The 22937-nt window shown below is 34.6% G+C and overlaps 1 protein-coding gene across 4 annotated transcripts in view; it reads right to left on the bottom strand.

Annotated features, from left to right (window-relative positions):
• The window catches only part of LOC127881627 (GRAM domain-containing protein 4-like), a 49300-nt gene that overhangs the window by 7488 nt on the left and 18875 nt on the right, over window positions 1-22937 (bottom strand). For all 4 annotated transcript variants that reach the window (XM_052429696.1, XM_052429697.1, XM_052429698.1 and 1 more), the window contains exons 11-18: window positions 19360-19428; window positions 18843-18886; window positions 12252-12361; window positions 11273-11427; window positions 9535-9691; window positions 8755-8851; window positions 7863-7944; window positions 6590-6664 (exon numbers count right to left, since the gene is read on the bottom strand). In XM_052429696.1, the coding sequence (XP_052285656.1) occupies window positions 6590-6664; window positions 7863-7944; window positions 8755-8851; window positions 9535-9691; window positions 11273-11427; window positions 12252-12361; window positions 18843-18886; window positions 19360-19428 (789 nt within the window). The remainder of the gene's footprint in view (window positions 1-6589; window positions 6665-7862; window positions 7945-8754; window positions 8852-9534; window positions 9692-11272; window positions 11428-12251; window positions 12362-18842; window positions 18887-19359; window positions 19429-22937) is intronic.

A 22937-nucleotide genomic window follows, 5' to 3' on the forward strand; every position in this document is an offset into this window, starting at 1 on the left:
TGGACACCATCCACAAACCACTAGATATTCTACCGTAAAGTCAAAGGGTCAAATGTCTGCCCTAATGTTTTGAATCCAAAATTCCTTTCTTTACCATCATCTACATATTACGGTAAATCAGCTGCCGAAACTTCACCCACTAGCAAAAGAGTACATGAAATCAAAATTTTTGGGATGTAAGAATGTATGTACAGACATATGTACTTAAAGGGACCTTTCACAGATTTTGCCGTGTATTAAAGTTTGTCATTAAAAGCTTAAAATTGCTAAATGTAGACATTGGAACTAAATACCTCCATTAAAAACAAGAGGCCCATAAGGGCTATAAACACTGTGCAAGTTTGGAAAGAATAAGATGGAAACTGTGTACTTAATCGCGCAAACAAGGAGAATTTTCTCAAATTCAAGGGGAGATTATTGTGTACTTATTTCTCTGATACTGATCATATTCAATAGGGTTCAAGTCCTCATTGATATAAAGATACTGTGCAAATTTGGAAATAATTAGATGAAAACTGTGAAATTAATTGCGTAAACAAGCGGGATTTCAAAATTTTCTCATATCCAAGGGGAAGTCATTCTGGACTTATTGCTTCGATATGGCTCTTTTTAAAAAAAGCGTTTGAGTCCTCGTTGATACAAAGACACTGTGCAAGTTTGCCAGGAATTGGATGAAAATTCTGGACTTTATCACATAAAAATACTGAATTTTCATTTTTTTCTCAAATTATAGGGGAGATAATTCTGGACTAATAACTCCGATATTGCTCATTTTCAATAGGGTTTGACTCATCATTCAGATAAAAATACTGTGCAAGTTGGGAAATAATTGGATAAAAACTGTGGACTTAATTGCGTAAACAAGCCTTATTTCACAATTTTCTCAAATTCAAGGGGAGATAATTCTGGACTATTTACTCTGATGTAACCCATTTTCAAAAGGGTTCGAGTCCTCATTAATATAAAGACACTGAACAAGTTTGAAAAGAATCAGATGAAAACTGTGGACTTTATCTCGTAAACAAGAAAAAGTCTAACGCACGGACGGACGAAGGAAACCACACCATGACATAAGCTCTTCCGGACTTCGGCCAGTTGAGCTAAAAACACCACAAGAATAAAATTTAAGAAAGATAAAACGTAATCCTCAAATGGACTCGAACCACTGACCCTGGAGTAAAAGTCTAGCACTGAAACCACTCAGCCATCCGTGCTCACATTGTAAGTGGTGTATTCTTACTTTATATAAGCAATCCTCATAATGTCATAAAATATAACGATAACAACAGAACTCTCCAAATTATTTAATTGTTTGGCGTTTGTAACGCTTGATAATTTCCAGGTTTTTAAATTGTAAAGACATGCATAAAATGGATATTTTAGAGAATTGTAAATGTTTAATATTACTGTTTCTTCGCAAATATCATAATTACAACAAACATTGGGGAATCTGAAACTTTTTTTTTAATTTTGTCAATTTACCAAAAAGTGAAAATGTCCCTTTAATTGTGAAATTATGAGCAAATCCACCCAGTGGTAAAAGTGTAAATGAAATCAAAAGCTTCGGAATGTAAGAATGTATGACAGACATATGTACTTAAGGGCTGACAAGTGCAATGATAAATGCTCCTATATCAATTTGACCACAAACAGAGTACTTTTGAGTCTCTTTCCTTGCTAAACTCAGCGTAGTTTCATCACAGTTTTTGAGTAGATGTGCATTTTTTATTATATGTTAATGCAGCAAGCCTTAGAATGGAATGTGGCTAAATTTTATTTCAACCACAAATATGCATTATTCAATTTATCAGCATATGAATATTTAAATTAAAACTGATCATGTGTAAACAGTTTAAATTACTGGAGTCTGACTAATCTTGTTTTCATGGAAAGATGAGATGTTTAGCCCGGGTATCTCTATTTATAATACAATACATGTATAAGTTTTCAAAAAACAAAAAATTGCAAAGTCACAACTCGCTGTTGCCTAATGTTCTAGGCCTTGAATGAACAATCATCCTTCATCATCGAATTTCTCTTTCTATACTTTTTATATTTATTATGTACAGTTCTAATTTCTGGCATATTCATGGAAAATATGTTTTAAAGCACACCCATTTATTGCCTAAATACTACTGCAAGAAGAGAAACTATATAATAATTATTTCTTTCGTTTCAATCCTTTTCTTATAATAATTGTATTGAGCATGATTGACGTACACAGCTGTATTTGCCAAAGAAATAAATATGTTTAAAATAAAAACAAACAAGGGACAAAATTGTCACAAAACCAGGTTTTCATTGTGAAAAAAAATCTGATAAAGGGAGAAAACTCAAACTGAACTTTTGAAATGAACAAACAAAATTAACCCCCTTTGTAAGTTTGATTTTTAAAAAAATCTATTTTTAGTCGTGGCGACCTTGACATTGGAGATATTGACGTGATTCTTTCGTGCGACACACCGTCCCATGATGGTGAACAAATGTGCCAAATGATTTTAAAATCTCACAATGAATGACATAGTTATGGCCAGGACAAGCTCATTTATGGCCATTTTTGACCTTTGACCTCAAAGTGTGACCTTGACCTTGGAGATATCGACGTAATTATTTCGCGCGACACACCGTCCAATGATGGTGAACAAATGTGCCAAATGATTTTAAAATCTGACAATGAACGACATAGTTATGGCCCGGACAAGCTTGTTCCGCCCGCCCGCCAGCCAGCCCGCCAGCCCGCCCGCATTCGCCAATCTAATAACCAGTTTTTTCCTTCGGAAAACCTGGTTAAAAATTCCTCTAAAAATACACTGTACTGGTAAAACTTTTGTTAAAAATTTTTAACGACCGATCAGTATAGTGTAAGTTAGCCGATTCTTAAGCTGTTTAATGCTATGCATGGGTGGCTTTGAAATCAATAAAGTGTATCCCACATTATATGGTATGATACAGGTGAATTCAATTTGTAAACATCAAACGCAAGGTTAGATATAGGTGTACAAAGAGTAGAAATTAAAACATCCTATAATTACATAATTACAAGCAATAACAGATCTTTACTTTTTTCAGAGACGTAGATTGCAATCTAGACGGTAATCTACGTGTCTCCTCTATTTCGTTGCTTGATTTATGAATACAATTTATTATATTAAATGCAAAATTAAGCATAAAATGTTACTCAGTACATTTTGTTCAATGGACTTATCCTCTAAAGTGACAATTTAGAGATTTTAAGGTTCCCAATTATTTTGAAAACATTTCATGGTAAACTAGAAAATATTTAAATAGTAAAATTAAATAGAATTCTAACCCAAAATCTTAATTTAAGATTATGAATTTAGAACTTATATAAACATAATGGCCTTGGGGATAAAGTTCAAAGTGTCTTACAACACTGACAGCAAATATTGTATGTATTACTTCCAAGAGATGAATTTATTTTACAATAAGGCCCCAACAAATTGATTAAATGTTCGTCGGATTTGCCACACCTCAAAATCTTAAAACGAAATAAAAATATTTTTATTTTGCGCCTGCAGCAATAATTTTGCTGCACACATATTCCTTTAATGATATAGTTAAATTTAGCCTACGTATTTTACGACATAGACTAATATAACGCTTTGCGCTATATTGTTTTTATTTTGTTCATTTGTCTAGTAGTGTCAGCCAAAGACACACATGGAAATGTAATGTGGCCTAACCTTGAATACATGAAATTCAATAAAGTCCTAATCTGATGTTCTAATAAAAGCTAAAATTATCATTTAAAACTTTTCAAGACACAAAACAGAGTGGTGTCTTTCAGTACGCGTTGTCTGCATTCTTTCATAGATGTAGAGTGAATTTTGTTTGTCATTTACATTTTATGTTCAGACTATATAAGATAGTGTTTCCGACAGCAAACAATTATGACAGCTGTCAAACCTGACATGCACATGTTTGTGCGAAGAAAACAAATTTTAAAAACAAGCAATTCACTTCTCAAATAATATCTCACTTCCTTCACATTTGTAATTAATTTAAAATGGAGCAATTTCCGTACAGAATATTAAGAACCAGAAGATATACATTATTTAAATGCAAATATTCAGCATTTTTGTTATCTAAAAGCCCTAACATATACAACAGAAGCCATGTATCAAACATAAGGCAAGCGTGGGAAGAGTGCAATTGTTGACAATTGCCATATATCATCCAGTTAAAGGACGGTACAGTGGTCAGTGCTTAGATATCAAGAAACAAGAGAGCCAAGATGGCCCTAGTTCGCTCACCTGAGAGGAGTCGGTTCATTCAATGTTTACCTAATGTCAAACTTTACCTAGATATTGACCAGACAAACATCCTGGTCAAGTTTCATCATTATTGAACCAAAACTCTGGCGTATGGAGTGTTTTTGTTTTTGTAAGATTTGAAATGGTGACCTATATTTTGAGTTGAACCCCCTTACCAAACATTAAAGTTTGCTTACAAAAATAAATATTATTACCAAGATTAATAAAATCTGAAACAAAATTGTGACCTCTAGAGTGTTAAAAAGGATTTTGAATAATATAATGAAAATTTGGACAATCTAAGGGCAATAATTATGGCATTAATTATGTGATTTTGCTCATCATCAAACTTGACTGAGATCTTTCAGCAACTTTGATAAAGAATGCTTGAGAAATGTGAATGCTAGAGTGTTTACAAACCAAATGTGGACGGACGGACAAAGACCAATCCTAAAACCTCACCTGAGAAAAAGTGTGTTTCACCGATCTGAGCAATTTTCCAACTTGTTCAAGAAATCAATAAAACCAATGTATTGACTAAGTTTCACGATGATTAGGAAAAATATGTGACTTCTATAGTGTTCGATCACAAGGTTTCTCTCTATATAGTCACATAAGGAAAACTGCCCCACCCCCCTGGCGGCCATGTTTTTTGACCGATCGGGACCATTTGCAAACTCATCTGAGATATATATAAAACAAATCTTTTCACCAAGTTTTATGATGATTGGACAAAAAATGTGACCTCTAGAGTGTTCACAAGCTTTTTTTACTATATAAATATATGAAAACTGCCCCGAACACTGGCGGCCATATTTTTCAACGGACCAGAACCACTTGTGAACTCAACCAACATATCATTAAGACAAATATTTTGACAAAGTTACATGAAGATTGGGCATTAAATGTGACTTCTACAGTGTTTACAAGGTTTTTCTTTTTTTTTGACCTAGTGACCTAGTTTTTGACCCAGCATGATCCAGTTTCAAACTCGATCGAGATATCATTGGGACAAATCTTCTGACCAAGTTTCATGAAGATCAAACAATAAATGTGGCCTCTAGAGAGTTTACGAACAAATGTGGACAGCCAGACGGACGACGGACAAAGACCGGTCACAAAAGCTCACCTGAGCAATCAGGTGAGCTAAAAAACAATTTTCAACAAACAGACATACCAAACGACCAACTTATCAAAAGACTATCCGACAGGTGCAAAGCAATTTATCTTACAAAGTACAGAAGACTCATTTTTAATGATTCAGCCAGGTTACATGCCGACTGAGTACTTTTCAACATTGGGTGTGTAGGCTTTTCATATAAGGTTAATAAGGTTAAATTATGTAACAGATGTAAACAAGACGAAGTTATATAATACAGAATAGCAAACTTTTCTCCTGTTATAATGTTGATGATGGAGAATGAAGGGTACAGGATAAGATAATTTTGTTACATGCTTCTTACTGACCCCACACGGTGTGATGCAGGGTAGCAAATTTATATTAATATTAATTAACGGACCTGTTTTACACTGCACTGGATCAGTTAAAAGCGAAGTAACTATAAAAATGTCAGCTTATTTGAAGGAGGGCATAATTATAAAGTGCACAGTAATGTTTTATATGAAGTGCACTTCCCTTAAAGCAGAGCTATAGTTTCCAAGTTAATAGGCTAAATGCTTTTGACATTAAAAAAGAAACACATGAACATGTTTGGATGATGAACAGACAGAAAGGACTTTATGTAACCATAATAAAGTGAGGCCATTATAATCAAAGGGCAATAACTTCTAGAAACATTAAACATCCTCCTTTACACATAAAATGTTTCTCTCAACAATGAAGGCATATTAACTGAACAAACTAAACTAGATACAATATCTGACCAAGTTTGGTGAAGATCGGATGAAAACAACTTGAATTAGAGAGCGGACACTTAATACGGACCGACAGACAGACCAACATACCGACCAACAAGCTCACTCCTATATACCCCCCTAAACTTCGTTAGTGGGGTTATAATGGGATTAACTGAACAACAATGAAAAAGTTTCTTTGGAAAGATATTTTCTCAAAAATTACATATAAACTGAAATAAAACAATCATAAATGGTTCATGCATGGAGTACATTTATGTATGTAAAGTGTTGTCTAAAGCTACTCAGGGACGAAACTTTCCGCCTTAACTGGATTTTTGCTTAGAAAAGACTTGTTTTGAAGGAAAAATACCATAAAAGCGGTAAGTGTTGTCCCTGATTAGCCTGTGCAAACTGAACAGTCTAATATGGGATGACACTTTACACGTGGGTGTACTTACACTACTTGTACCATCAGTACAGATGTCTAACTGTATTGACATGCCTTTACCGGGCAAACGCTCATTGACTTTAATCTGAAATACAAAATAATACAATATAAACAGTTGACAGTAGTCACACTTGTGGTTATGTTTGAAGCTATACTACTACTATACTATGGATACTTTACAATTTACATAAGGCACAGTTACACTCATTTAATTAAAACTTTCAAAGGACAGTGAATTTACATGGCAGAATGCTTATGTTTAAGTGGGATTTCAGATTCTCCGAGAACCCTGTCCTCCCAAACTAACGTTTGTTATTGTGTGGTATGCACATTTTCTCTCATCACAACCATAAATACTTAATTCTTTATTATATAAATATCCTAAGCTGTTGATGGGAATAGTAAATATTGCACCCAAGTGCTGTCTTCCAAGGCTAATGGAAGAGGTGGGCGTTAGTCTTAAAGGGTGGAATATTTACAATTCCCTGATAAATGTCTATGATATTTCTTTTGTTGTACCCAACAAACATGTGCTTTAAATAACAATCCAGGAAAACATGCAGATTTTATGTGAGAATCAAGGACTCATCAACTTTAAGTTGTTATGTGCTTGTTATTGCTTCATCAGAATTTTTCGGATAACCCCTGCTACTATTTTTAGCCCCAGACGCAGGGTGGGAGCGTTTTTAGGTTGACTTATGGCCGCGAATGTACGGTATATTTCAAATTATAGCCTGACTTTGATAAACTATTTTGTAATGTCATGGTTTATTAAATTTATGCAAAGATGAATATGGGAATATAATTAAAATGGGACTTAAACCTCGGAAAGTCCCATGAGGTATAGAAAGGACAAATACATCGTAGCAAATGAGAAGCCTATTTGAGGATTTTGTATTTATGCATTTGAAATAAAGTCAATATGACCTTTAGAGAGGTTTTTTTTTTATACAACAAAATTATTATAACATGTTGTTTTTAAGTACTTAGCTGAGATTAACACCAGACTGTTAGTCCAGAACGTATCTGTGTATGTGTATATATATATATATATATATATATATATATATATATATATATATATATATATATATATATATATATATATATATATCTATATATATATATATATATATATATATATATACCACAATAAAATTATAGTTGATATTCATACTCAGTGACCCTTATGTGTTTCCAGACTTAAAGCTGTATTAATTTTTGTTGTAAACTTACAAAATTTACTTGAAGACCCTAAACGTTTCAAAATTTGTTAAACCTACTTTGGTGATTTGTACAACATCTCTGATAGGAACCACAATGTTTCGGACAGATGGAGAATGGTCCCTTTCAAAACACAGGAATCTGCAAGAGAACCAGGCAGTAATGAATCAATAATAATAATAACAAATGTTTAAAAAAAATGGTAGAAAATTGGGCAATATACATGAGTATTTCTACATTATAAAAGTTTCATGGTTAAACTTTCATTGCTTTGAATCAATCATTAAGAACTACACATAATAACTTAGGTAAATAAATAAAATTTGATGAAAGTAAAGGCATCATTGTAAATGCCAAAATAAGCCAAAGTTTTTACTTACAAAAGCTTTAAAGACAGGTTATTTACAGATCTGATACATTGTCAACATGAATCAAAGTTGATGAAATCTATGATACATATACCTTGTACATGGAATTATACTTCATCAAAATATAATAACCTTAAAATCATGTCTGCAAGAATTGTCAGCGATTGTTATGACAAATATTTTGACCAAATTTCATGAAGATTGAGTCATACATGTGGCCTCTAGAGTGAAAACAACGATTTTCTAGGATTTGATCTGATGATCCAGTTTTTGGATGCATCTGACCTAGACTTTAACTTGGTATAGATCTTGTCAAGTTAAACATTCAGTTTCATCATGACTGAATGATTAATGTGGATTCCAAACATAAATTACAAAAATATTTTGCTACGAGTACTTCGGGAACTTAGTGAACTAAACATTGAAATGTATTGAGGATTTATGTAACATTTAAAGCAATAAAAACAAGTTGCAGCAATCTTTATTGATGGCATTAAATAAGATGTCACCATAAAACACTAAAATAGATGCATGCAACATCATGTTTTACAAACTAGAGTTTGAACATAGTCTGAAAACTTACGATTTTGTGAGGAAGAGTTTTCCACGCTTCTTTGCAAGTGTTGAGACAAGGGAGCGATTTTTGCTGATTAAAACTGCTCTCTTTCCATTTTCCCATCCTACCAATAAAGGATATAATTTGAGAAGGACTCTGTGAAAACGAGGATTAATGCATGTGTGTAAAGAATGAAGTCCGCACAGGTTTATCTGGTACAATGCTTTTCACTTTTTTCTCTTGTAATGGAAATCCAGTTTAGTTGTAACCTGTTGTCCCTGATTGAGCGGACTGCACAGGCTAATCTGGGAAACACTTTACCCATATGCATTGAGCCAGGTGTCATCCCAGAGCCAGGCTCTAATATTTTAAACAACACATAAACCATTTTTGTAAATAAGATCAGTAACTGTGCCAGCTAAAAACAATTGGTGAGCTTGCTTACACCTTTTTTTTTAAATAAACAAAATATTTAATGAGTTGACAATGTGCGCTTAATCTATAAAATCACATGCTTTAAAACTAAACAAAAGATTTGAGATATAAAATATGATAGGAGCCATGTTCTGACAATACTGGCTTAATGCATATGCAGTCTGCGTAGGCTACTCAGGGACTACACTTTCTGCCTAAACAAGATTATCGTTTAAAAGAGAATTCCTCTTCAAAAAATTGAAAAATGTCGTACCTTAATAGCCCTTGTGTACTGCACATGATTATCTGGGGAGAAACTTAATGCTCATGCATTAAGCCCAGTTTTCCCACAACAAGACTCAAGTATTTACACAAATTGTAGTTGTTACCAACCTTTGAGGGGTTGTTCGGAGACTGGCAGTGAGAAGAGCTCCCTAAAGCGGTCCTGATCATCCGTGAAGTCATCAGACGCATGGAACTCTGCGTCTGACTCTGCATTCACTATGGACGTCTCCAGCTCCCCTCTTGCATTAGGACTCACAGAAATAAACTGTAAACAGTGACATAAGGACTTACAGAAATACACTGTTAACCGTGACATTAGGACATACAGAAATACACTGTTAACAGTGGTATTTTGACTTGCAGAAATACACTGTCAACTGTGGCATTAGGACTAACAGAAATAAACTGTTAAAAGGGAAATTAGGACTTACAGAATTAAAATATATACAGTGACATCAGGACTTACAGAAATAAACTGTAAACAGTGACCTTAGGACTTACAGATATAAACTGCTAACAGTGACATTAGGACTTACAGAAATAAGCTGTTAACAGTGACATTAGGACTTACAGAAATAAACTGTTAACAGTGACATTAGGACTTACAGAATTAGAATATATACAGTGACTTCAGGACTTACAGAAATATACTGTAAACAGTGATATTAGTACTTACAGAAATAAACTGTTAACAGTGACATTAGGACTTACAGAAATAAACTGTTAACAGTGACATTAGGGCTTACAGAATTAAAATATATACAGTGACATCAGGACTTACAGAAATAAACTGTAAACAGTGACATTAGGGTTTACAGAAATAAACTGTTAAAAAGGAAATTAGGACTTAAAGAATTAAAAAATATACAGTGACATCAGGACTTAGAGAAATAATCTGTAAACAGTGACATTAGGACTTACAGAAATAAACTGTTAACAGTTACATTAGGACTTACGGAAATAAGCCGTCAACAGTGACATTAGGACTTACAGAAATAAGCTGTTAACAGTGACATTGTGACTCACAGAAATTAACGATAAACAGTGACATTAGGACTTACAGAAATAAATAGTAAACAGTGACATAAGAACTTACAGAAATAAATAGTAAACAGTGACATTAGAAATAACAGAAATAAACTGTAAACAGGGAAATTAGGACTTACAGAAATAAACTGTTAACAGTGAAATTAAACCTAACAGAATTAAACTATAAACAGTGACATTAGGACTTACAGAAATAAACTGTTAAGTGACATTAGGACTTACAGAAATAAACTGTAAACAGTGACCATAGGAATTACAGAAATAAACTGTTAAAAGTGACATTAGGACTTACAGAAATAAACTGTAAACAGTGACCTTAGGAATTACAGAAATTAGCTGTCACCAGTTACAATAGAACTCACAGAAATAAACTGTAAACTGTGACATCAGGACTTACATAAATAAACTGCAAACAGTAACATTAGGACTTACAGAAATCAATTGCAAACAGTGGCTTTAGCACTTACAGAAATAAACTGTAAACAGTAACAAGATGATCTCGACTGAGTATGTTGAGTCTCTATTTCTAGTTAAAATCATCTGTACAAACATTTTAATTTTGTTTATTAATTATTAATTTTTATAATACTAAACATGTTTCGGCCATAGCCTTCATCTGTAGTCTCTATTTCTGAAAGAATCTAATTATAAGGTAATTCTGTTGGCAAAAGACTTGATGTGCAACATAATAATTTGTGTTGGTTTCACAGGCTTATTAAAACCGTTACTTTACAAATATGCATTTAGCCCTGTTTTCACAGAATCCTGCTCATATCCTACACAGGCTCCCTCTAAGTACCTTATCCATCTCCGCCCTTGAATGTATTCGGCTGTACTGAGCATTGGTAGGAAGCTCAAGCCATAGTCTATGGGTCGAGTCGAACCTTTGTTGGAAGCGTGGAAACATGCTGTAGATTTTCTTCACAACAAACATCTTAATCACCATAGTGATACCTAGGAAATATTCATTACATATGTAGAGTTAAATTTATTATTGGAACATTTTTGAATAAGTGATTTAGATTGTTAAGTTAAAAGAACAATAAAGTATTCTGCTTTTGTTGTACATATGGTTCCAAAAACATTTAGCATTTGTATATACATTTCTTTACATGAAACTTGTCCATGAGTTTCAACAATATACCTATGACTCTTTATAAATATAATGAGGAAAGAAGTGGACATAATTTTGTTAGTCATTAAGAAAACAAGCAAATTCGTTGAATTGATATCCCCCGCCAATATACTTCTGGACACAAAAGTTTTCTGGATGGATGGACAACGCCACCATGCATCATCCTCTTATCGATATATATACTCATACCAAGTTTCAGTGAAATCCATCAAAGCACTTCCAAGATATGGCTCCGGACAAAAAAAAAAGCATTTTTTCAAGATACAAAGGGCCATAACTCTGTTATCATCCAATGGTGTACAATGCCATTTGGCGTGCATCATACTCTTATCCATATATATACTCAAACCAAGTTTCAATGAAATCCTCCAAAGCACTTCCAAGATATGGCTCCGGACACAAAAAATAATTTTTTCAAGATACAAAGGGCCATAACTCCGTTATTAACCGATGGTGTACAATGCCATTTGGCGTGCATCATCCTCTTATCCATATATATATGTACTCATACCAAGTTTCAATGAAATCTGCCAAAGCACTTCCAAGATATGGCTCCAGACACAAAAGTGCCCGCCGGACAGACGGACGGACAGACAAGGCCAAAACAATATCCCTCGGCCTATGGCGGAAGATAATTATTTACCAATTAACTTCCACAGCACTGGTGTAGGCAATAGAATAGAGAAAACAAAGCCCATACAAAGCATCTTGAACACCCTTTTTGCTCCATTTTTGTGCCTCCAGGTCAACAAACTGTAAAAAAACAAACATAAAGTGAGCATTGCTCTAGAAAAATCGGGCTTAATGCATATGCATGCATAAAATGTCAACACTTTCCACTTTTGTGGTGTTCTTTAATTAAAGGAATTCTCTTCTTAGCCAAAATCCAGTCCAGAAAGAAAGTGGCGTTTCTGATTAGTATGTGTGGACTGCACAGGCTAATCTGTGTTGACACTTTACAGACAAGTATTAAGCCCAGTTATCGTAGAACTTAAGGCTTAAATAAAGATTCAAATTAGGTACAAGCACATCCATTAAAACATTCAAATTAAACCACTTTTGGAACCCAATATTTGTACCGGTATTTCATTTTTGCTTATTTAATGTGAGGTCTGTTCAATTTGAAGGTTTTAAAGAATTGTAAAGTAATTTGTTGAACATATGGATATTTGGTGAAAAGTTAAGTTAACAGATCCCAATGGAAACACTGTTTAACAAAGAACAATACACTTCAACACCGTTATTTCGAAGTCGTCGGGACCGTTAAAAAAACTTCGGATTAACGATAATTCGAAATAAACATTTGACAGACGACTTCTGAGGATTCTGTAATAATAAAACGTTGTGGAACTCGCATGGTTCAGTTAAACGCTACTATTAATAGTTGTTTACTTAAAACAAGTAAACTAGTCAGATTGCAATAGATTTTTACTTGTAACAAACGAAGGAATAAAACGATTCTTGTTCTTCTTTTTATGTTTTCTCTAAGTACAGAAGATATTAAATATAATGAATATGCGCTAATTATCTGAACATATAAAATATAACAAATAGCACAAATTATCAGACCATATAAAATATAACGAATAGCACAAATTGTCATACATGTAAATACAGATGAATACATTTTTGGAAATGAATTAACGGATTAAAGAACCGTAACAAACGGTAAAAGAAAGTAACAAACGGGGAAATATAACGATTCTTTTTCTTGTTTTTATTTTTCTCTATTTACAGAACATATAAAATAAAACGAATAGCACAAATTATCAGACATACATACATATGAATACATTTTCGGAAATGAATAAACCTTTTTTTTTAAATAATACACAATGTCTCTCTGAACACCGGCGTTCGCACAGACGACAAAGGTGTAATTATCGGCTTTTGACGCACCACGACAAAGGTGTGAAATTACGCTCAGTATTTTGCAGTTTTGACTTCGGATTAAAGATTGATAATTAGGTGCGAATTATAGTGTTGGGACCGACAGAATCACTTCGAATTAACGATTTCTTCGGTTTAACGAAGTTCGAATTAACAATGAAATTTTACATTAAACAAAGAAGAACCCAAATCGGGACCGGAAAAATACTTCGAAATAACGGTGACTTCGGATTATCGCTGTTCGAAATAACGGTGTTGAAGTGTAGCTGTTTTAAGACAATTCACTCAACTATTCTAACATACTTAAACATAATTTCAGCACAATATAACAATCCTAAAGGAAATTATTGACTTTTTATCTTTTTTAGCAACAGTGATCTTAACCTGACTGGCCCCAAATTCAACATCATGATAGGTCTCAATGTCAGCTAGAGATAGGTCTCAATGTCAGCTAGAGATAGGTCTCAATGTAAGCTAGAGATAGGTCTCAATGTCAGCTAGAGATAGGTCTCAATGTCAGCTAGAGATAGGTCTCAATGTCAGCTAGAGATAGGTCTCAATGTCAGCTAGAGATAGGAGTTATGAGTTATTGTGTGCAATCATAAACCTGAATTGAAACAAGATGTGTTTGTGAAACACAATGTCCCCCTATATGATGTTTGACATTGTAGGATGACCTTGACCTTGTGAAGGATGACCTTGACCTAGACCTTTCACCACTCAAAATGTACAGCTCAATGAGATACACATACATGCCAAATATCAAGTTGCTATCTTCAATATTGCAAAAGTATTAATAAAATAAGCGATTTGGGCCACATATATTTGACCTCTGACCTTGAAGGATGACCTTGACCTTGACCTTTCACCACTCAAAATGAGCAGCTTCATGAGATGCACATGCATGCCAAATATCAAGTTGCTATCTTCAATATTGCAAAAGTATTCATAAAATGAGTGATTTTGGCCACATATAATTGACCTCTGACCTTGAAGGATGACCTTGACCTTGACCTTTCACCACTCAAAATGTGCAGCTCAATGAGATACACATGCATGCCAAATATCAAGTTGCTATCTTCAATATTGCAAAAGTATTCATAAAATGAGCGATTTTGGCCACATATATTTGACCTCTGACCTTGAAGGATGACCTTGACCTTTCACCACTCAAAATGTGCAGCTTCATGAGATACACATGCATGCCAAATATGAAGTTGCTATCTTCAATATAGCAAAAGTTATTGCAAAATGTTAAAGTTGGCGCAAACAGACAGACCAACAGACCAACAGACAGACCAACAGACAGGGCAAAAACAATATGTCCCCCACTACTATAGTGGGGGACATAAAAAGAACAACAAGGGACATAATTCTGGTAATTGGAGACAAGAATTATGGGCCTTAGTGGGGGACCTCACACAAGGAACCAGAAGACACGTGAGAAGTTTCAATGGCATCTAGTTGTTACAGAGATATGTACCAGTACTTGTTCCATGCAAACTATAACCTTTACCACTCAAAAGCAAAGTGGTAATGGCTATGTGCAAACAGCTTAAAACCAGAACAGCCTTTGAGTAACTCGATTAAACTTTCTAAGGGAATACAAATGCGTCAAAAATCGTATCTAAGTGGTTAAGGTTTAAACCTAAGTTTTAAGGTACACGTAAACCTTCACGCTTCTTTTCATAGTAAAAATGGCACCTTCATCCTGCTTAAGGGCCAATCAGAATCATAGGTCTTTGTCAGTGGCTGTTTATTTAAACCATGAACACATTTAAGTTTTATTTCGACATCTATAGTAGACAAAGAGAATCAGACATAAAGTTATGAATCAAAATATATACCTAAATTTTCTAAGTAAAAAAAGAGGGATAATTCCACTAAATTGCCTGTCAGAGTTATTGGCCTTGGTCAATGACATTCCATTCATATTTCCATGACATGTGTGGAGTTTCAGTTGACTACCTGCAGTGGTTACAGAGATAAAAACAAGAGCACCACATAACGGGTGCCAACGCTCAGCTGCGGGTGCAGTTTTGAATAAATGAAAGCTTGTCATTATTTTTTTTTAGAGGTCACAGTGACCTTGACCTTTGACCTTGTAACCCAAAAATGGGTGTGGTGTGTAAAACTCATCAAGGTGCATCTACATATGAAGTTTCAAAGTTGTAGGTGGAAGCACTTTGATTTTAGAGCCTATGTTAAAGTTTAATATTAGAGGTCACCGTGACCTTGACCTTTGACCTAATGACCCAAAAATGGGTATGGTGTGTAGAACTCATCAAGGTGCATATACATATGAAGTTTCAAAGTTGTAGGTGGAAGCACTTTGATTTTAGAGCTAATGTTAAGGTTTATGTTAAAGTTTTATATTAGAGGTCACAGTGACCTTGACCTTTGACCTAGTGACCCAAACATGGGTGTGGCGTGTAGAACTCATCAAGGTGCATCTACATATAAAGTTTCAAAGTTGTAGGTGGAAGCACTTTGATTTTAGAGCCTATGTTAAAGTTTAATATTAGAGGTCACAGTGAACTTGACCTTTGACCTAGTGACCCAAAAATGGGTGTGGCGTGTAGAACTCATCAAGGTGCATGTACATATGAAGTTTCAAAGTTGTAGGTGGAAGCACTCTGATTTTAGAGCCAATGTTAAGGTTTATGTTAAAGTTTTATATAAGAGGTCACAGTGACCTTGACCTTTGACCTAGTGACCCAAAAATGGGTGTGGCGTGTAGAACTCATCAAGGTGCATCTACATATGAAGTTTCAAAGTTGTAGGTGAAACACTTTGATTTTAGAGCCTATGTTAAAGTTTTATATTTGAGGTCACAGTGACCTTGACCTTTGACTTAGTGACCCAAAAATGGGTGTGGCGTGTAGAACTCATCAAGGTGCATCTACATATGAAGTTTCAAAGTTGTAGGTGAAACACTTTGATTTAAGAGCCTATGTTAAAGTTTTATATTTGAGGTCACAGTGACCTTGACCTTTGACCTAGTGACCCAAAAATGGGTGTGGCGTGTTGAACTCATCAAGGTGCATGTACATATGAAGTTTCAAAGTTGTAGGTGGAAGCACTTAGATTTTAGAGCAAATGTTAAGGTTTTTGTTAAAGTTTTTATATTAGAGGTCACAGTGACCTTGACCTTTGACCTAGTGACCAAAAATGGGTGTGGCATGTAGAACTCATCATGGTGCATCTAAATATGAAGTTTCAAAGTTGAAGGTGGAAGCACTTTGATTTTAGAGCTTATGTTAAAGTTTGATATTAGAGGTCACAGTGACCTTGACCTTTGACCTAATGACCCAAAAATGGGAGTGGCATGTAGAACTCATCAAGGTGCATGTACATATGAAGTTTCAAAGTTGTATATGGAAGCACTTTGATTTTAGAGCCAATGTTAAGGTTTATATTAAAGTTTTATATTTGAGGTCACAGTGACCTTGAGCTTTGACCAAGTGACCCAAAAATGGGTGTGGCATGTAGAACTCATCAAGGAGCATCTACATATGAAGTTTCAAAGTTGTAGGTGGAAGCACTTTGATTTTAGAGCCTATGTTAAAGTTTTATATTAGAGTACACAATGACCTTGACCTTTGACCTAGTGACCCAAAAATGGGAGTGGCATGTAGAACTCATCAAGGTGCATGTACATATGAAGTTTCAAAGTTGTAGGTGGAAGCACTTTGATTTTAGAGTCAATGTTAAGGTTTATATTAAAGTTTTATATTAGAGGTCACAGTGACCTTGACCTTTGACCTAGTGACCTAAAAATGAGTGTGGCATGTAGAACTCATCAAGGTGCATCTACATATGAAGTTTCAAAGTTGTAAGTGGAAGCACTTTGATTTTAGAGCCTATGTTTAAGTTTTATATTAGAGGTCACAGTGACCTTGACCTTTGACCTAGTGACCTAAAAATGTGTGTGGCGTGTAGAACTCATCAAGGTGCATGTACATATGAAGTTTAAAAGTTGTAGGTGGAAGCACTTTGATTTTAGAGCCAATGTTAAGGTTTATATTAAAGTTTTATATAAGAGGTCACAGTGACCTTGACCTTTGACCTAGTGACCCAAAAATGGGTGTGGCGTGTAGAACTCATCAAGGTGCATGCACATATGAAGTTTCGAAGTTGTAGGTGGAAGCACTTTGATTTTAGAGCCTATGTTAAAGTTTTATATTAGAGGTCACAGTGACCTTGACCTTTGACCTAGTGACCCGAAAATAGGTGTGGGGTGTAGAACTCATCAAGGTGCATCTACATATGTAGTTTCAAAGTTGTAGGTGGAAGCACTTTGATTTAAGAGCCAATGTTCAAAACGTTTACAAAATGTTAAGGTTGGGGACACGACACGACACAACGAGCTGGTTATGACAATACCTCGGGTTTCCTCCGAAAACAGCCGAGCTAAAAATAAAAAATTGAAAACAAGAGATGTGTTTGTAAGAAACACAATGCCCCCTATTGCGCCGCTTTAAAGCCATATATTTGACCTTTGGCCTTGAAGGATAACCTTGACCTTGACCTTTCACCACTCAAAACGTGCAGCTACATGAGATACACATGCATGCCAAATATCAAGTTGCTATCTTCAATATTAAAAAATTTATGACCGAACTTTAACGCAGGTTAAAGTTTTAGGAAAGAACAAGGTGTTTGTCAGAAACACAATGCCCCCTAATGCGCTGCTTTAAAATATTTTTTTGACCTTTGACCTTAAAGGATGACCTTGACCTTTCACCACTCAAAATGTGCAGCTCCATGAGATACACATGCATGCCAAATATCAAGTTGCTATCTTCAATATTACAAAAGTTATTGGAAAGTTTAACCAACTGTGACAGACAGACAGACACATACAATGACAGACAGACAGGCCAAAAACAATATACTCCTAATCATTCGATCCGGGGACATAAAAATACAATATTTGACCTTGAAGGATGACCTTGACCTTGACTTTTCACCACTCAAAATGTTCAGCTCCGTTAGATACACATGCATGCCAAATATGAAGTTGCTATCTTCAATAATTCAAAAGTTATCAAACTTTAACCAAGGTTAAAGTTTTAGGACACACACAATGAATGAATGACAGACAGGCCAAAAACAATATACCCCCGATCTTTCAATCTGGGGGCATAAAAACTGCAATAAATTGCTAGGAGCCAGGGGGCCCCTACTGCCCTTGATGGGTCCAGGGCAACGCCTTTGTTGGGGGCCAAAAAGGGCAAAGCCCATAAAAAGATCCTGATAGTGAGTGATCTGGAATGCTTAGACCAACACATTTTTAGTTAAGCCTGTTAAAATCAAACATTGATATATTTGTATTACTTACTTCTGAATCTTTTCAAGGCCATCAGCTGCTGTCGCAAGACCATTCTGCAATAATTAGGATTAACATTTCAATATTTTTTTCAGAAATGTATTCATCTTCACAAAAAGAGAGGAATTAATTTTATGATGGATTATGATTCCATCGACAAACCAATGAGTACAATAGCTTGAACTATTTGATAAATAGTTAAGCTACCAAAACCCAGAAAGAGGCAACATGTAGGTTTATAACATTTAATTTTGTTTAAGTGATTTGCTAAACAAATGGCACAATATCAAATGAAAGAATACGGAAAATGAATAATTGCAAAAAAGTTTTAATTGCAATAACAACATAAAATGTCTTCATTCACAGTTTTAAAGTTTTTATGAATGAACAAGACAGTGGGTCATAAACCTGTATATGCATGTAAAAGATTATCAACATTTCTAAATAATTAAAAACTTAGCACGTGTTCATTCAGAACATTGATTTGACAGCTAAAAAGTAGGTTCAAGCCTTATGACTCTATACATACCTGCACCTTTGTTGCAACCATGATAACAATGTTGATTTTTTCTGAGAGGCCCAATGTATCAGCATCTTCCTAAAATAAAAACCAAACATAAATATGCTCATAATTGAATATACATGTCTTTCTACCTTAAGGTGATTGAAATGTTTCAACCTTGACAGTTTAGTAAAGGAGACATTACTCAGCAGTCGGCAATATTTCATAAAAACCAGCACAACTTACTATGGACACAAGTATAAGGCACAACCAGAGCTCCAAGAGGCGCATCTGTGTATTTACGCATTGGAAAAATAAAAAAACGCATAAAAAATCGTCCCAGTACGTAACAAAATGCAATACAAATCTTGGTACGTATTTTAAATCGATTAAAGTGCGTAACCGGTTTAAGCAATGATCAAGTTGAGTTTTTAGTGTAAGTTAACCTTTGAATCAAAAGTAAGTCAATCAAAATAAGCTTGTTGTTAAAATGGCGGCCCATCATGTTTGTGGATCAAAAAAGGGACCTTTTAAGCGACCAGCGGCTACTGTGGGAATATTTTTAAAGAAAGTCTGGGCATATCGTCATTTAAAATTTATTCTGTTTGCATTTAATAATATAATTAACAAATAATATTATGTCTTGATTAAACATGCCATTTACTTTTTCAGTTTTCTATGGAAATGGAAAATACCCCTAAATATTCCTAAATACCCTTTATGGCTGAAACAAAGGAGTAAAATACGCTTTTTCAATAATATCAGGGGGTGAAATACCCTTTAGACTAAATCCTTATCTGGAGCTCTGGGCACAACATGTCCTCTCGGCAGAATGAGGTGTGCAATTGTTTAAATTTGCAGTCTGCAGAAGATGTAAGCCCTTACCTTTAAGTTTAACCTTGATCTTTGAGCAAGGAAGAGAGACCTTGCAAATGAAACACTTTTACAAAATGGTGTACATTTGTGGCAAGTCAATTCAGAATTGTGTGATGAATGATATTACAGGCAGAACAAGCTGCATGATGCCAATATTTGGGAATTGATATTGACTCTGAACAGTGACCTAGACCTTTGAGCTCAGAAAGACACACCCACACTCAACTAATGTGACAGCTATATTGAGCTTTCCGCTCTCTGACTCAATAAAAATGACAAATTAAATGTATTTAGTATTATCTCTAGTTGCAATAAAATTAGTTCTTAGCTTATACGACTCACATCATATACAACAAGATCTAGAGCAAAATAGTAGGATGATCCTTTTTGCCTCCCGCCTGCTGCTTTGGCCAGTGAACACAAAAAACGTGAAATTCAATATTATTTAAAAAATATTTCAATAAAATTGAAAAGATAAAGCTTTACAAACGCTTTGTTAGTCAAAACAGTATTCCCCTACCGGCTTGAGACCAGGATCTCCATGAGTTTAATTAAGGAAGCTAAAGTTCTGGCAGTTCTAGTTCTGGCAGGAGTCCGATTTTAGTTTTAAAAAATTCTGAAACCATAGCAACCACAATTTTGGTCTGACAAAAAAATGAAATAATGTAATTATTCAACATATGGCCTTCTATTGACATACCGAGTTTCATAAATCTAGCTAATCTACTTCTTGAGTTGTCGCAGGATCAAGATTTTAGTTTTCCCTTATTTTTTTGTTACCAAAGCGATAATTTTTGTACGACAACCCAACTCAAAGAACGTGCATAAAGCTATATGGCTTTCTATCACATACCGAGTTCCATAAATCTAGCTTGTGTACTTTTTGAGTTATTGCAGTATCCTGATTGTTTGGACAAAAAGACGGACAGATGGATGAATGGACAGACAAAACTGAAATAATGTGAATATTCCCCATACAGTGTCTATTCACATACATAGCTTTAAAATTGCAGTTGGCAAAAGTTGTATCATGCTCATTTTACAAGCCATTAACTTTACCTTTGAAATAAACATTTTAGCTAGGAACACAGACCTTGAAAATTAAAAACTGTTTAAAAATGATGAAAACTGATGGCAAAGTTTCAGACTTGTCTGATGAATGATGAAGTTACAGTCAGCATAATGGCCATAATTGAGAATTGACCTTTAACTGTGACCTTGACCTCTGAGCTTTGACAGACACACCATACTCAACAATTGTGACAGCTTTTATGAGAAACCACTTTCTAGCTCAACAAAAATGACACATTTAATCTATTTATTATTATCTCTAATGTAAAAAAACTGTTAAAATGATAAACATTGAGATTCCAAACAGTAATACTATAGAGAAAAACCTAGAGCAAAATAGAAGGATGCTCCATTTTGCTTCCCACATGCTGCTATGAACCATTCAACACAAAAGCGTGAAAATATTGTGAAATTTAATATTATCTTGCAAATTTTTCAAGGCAAATACAAATATTAAGCTTAACCAGCTTTTGTCATACAGCAGCCAGACAGCCAAAACTTAAATAACCTGCATTTTCCCAATATGACCTTTATCCACATACCGAGTTTCATCAACATAGCTTATGTACTTCTTGAGTTTTTGCAGGATCCAGATTTGCACAGACACACGAAGTGAAAGACAAACGGACAGACCAGGGGTAGATCTGTCTCTATGTGATGAATGATAATTTATCCATCCAGACAGCTTGGAGGGACGCATGTACATTTAACAACTGTGACAGCTATATCCAGCTTACCGCAAGCCATCCCGAAAAAAGACACATTAAATGAAGATTATCTCAAGTAGAGGCAATAAGGCCAGCATTTTTTTATTATCTGTTTTACGGGAGCGACCGACCCTATTTTTCGACAAATACAAATAAAAATAAAAGTCACTTTCGTTTTTTTGATTTACATTTCACCAGACGACCTAGTATTTTATCCAAAACTAGAAAAAAAATTGCGCAGATTGCCGAAAGTGTTGTTCAAAATTTGTTTATAATACGGGTTGTTTGGTTGTGCAAATTCGACTTGTAAAGCGTCAGCGATTTTCATTGGCTATTGCAGCCAATACCACACGCTATTAGCCAATCGGTGAGTATTTAACAAATGATTTTCATATTGCATTTCCGAAATGGCGGACATTAACATCAACGAGACAAATGTAGCATATTTTAAAATCAAATTAATTAGTAAAGATAATCTTCAGAACACCATTGTTGACATCATGCCCATATTATGTGATACGAAATTCAAAATAATAATGAGTTTTTGCAGATGATGCAGAGGTGTCACCATCGATAACTTTCGGTGTGTTAAAAAGTTTTGGGTAGGTTTAATAAATATGCGTATTTATTAAAATGCATATCCTGTAATATTTTTATAGATAAAAATCAACATCCCGAAAATGTCCAAGAAGTACTACTTTACGTTTCTTTATAATGATCATGAGGACTGAACCACAGGTACTTGCATCAATAATCCCATTCCCCACCCACCCATATATATTCTTTATTTAGCAAAAAAAGTATGCAACACAGCTTCTGAAGAAAATAACATTGGGTCCTGATGTTCGTATGTCCGTCAAAGTCACAAGAAAGTTTAATTTATTTTTCTTGACATTATTTTTCAAAAATGAGTTATTATTTACCCGAAATATGATGTTCTATCAACTGTAA

This window comes from Dreissena polymorpha, chromosome 5, assembly GCF_020536995.1.
Source record: "Dreissena polymorpha isolate Duluth1 chromosome 5, UMN_Dpol_1.0, whole genome shotgun sequence".
Taxonomy (NCBI): Eukaryota; Metazoa; Mollusca; class Bivalvia; order Myida; family Dreissenidae; genus Dreissena; species Dreissena polymorpha.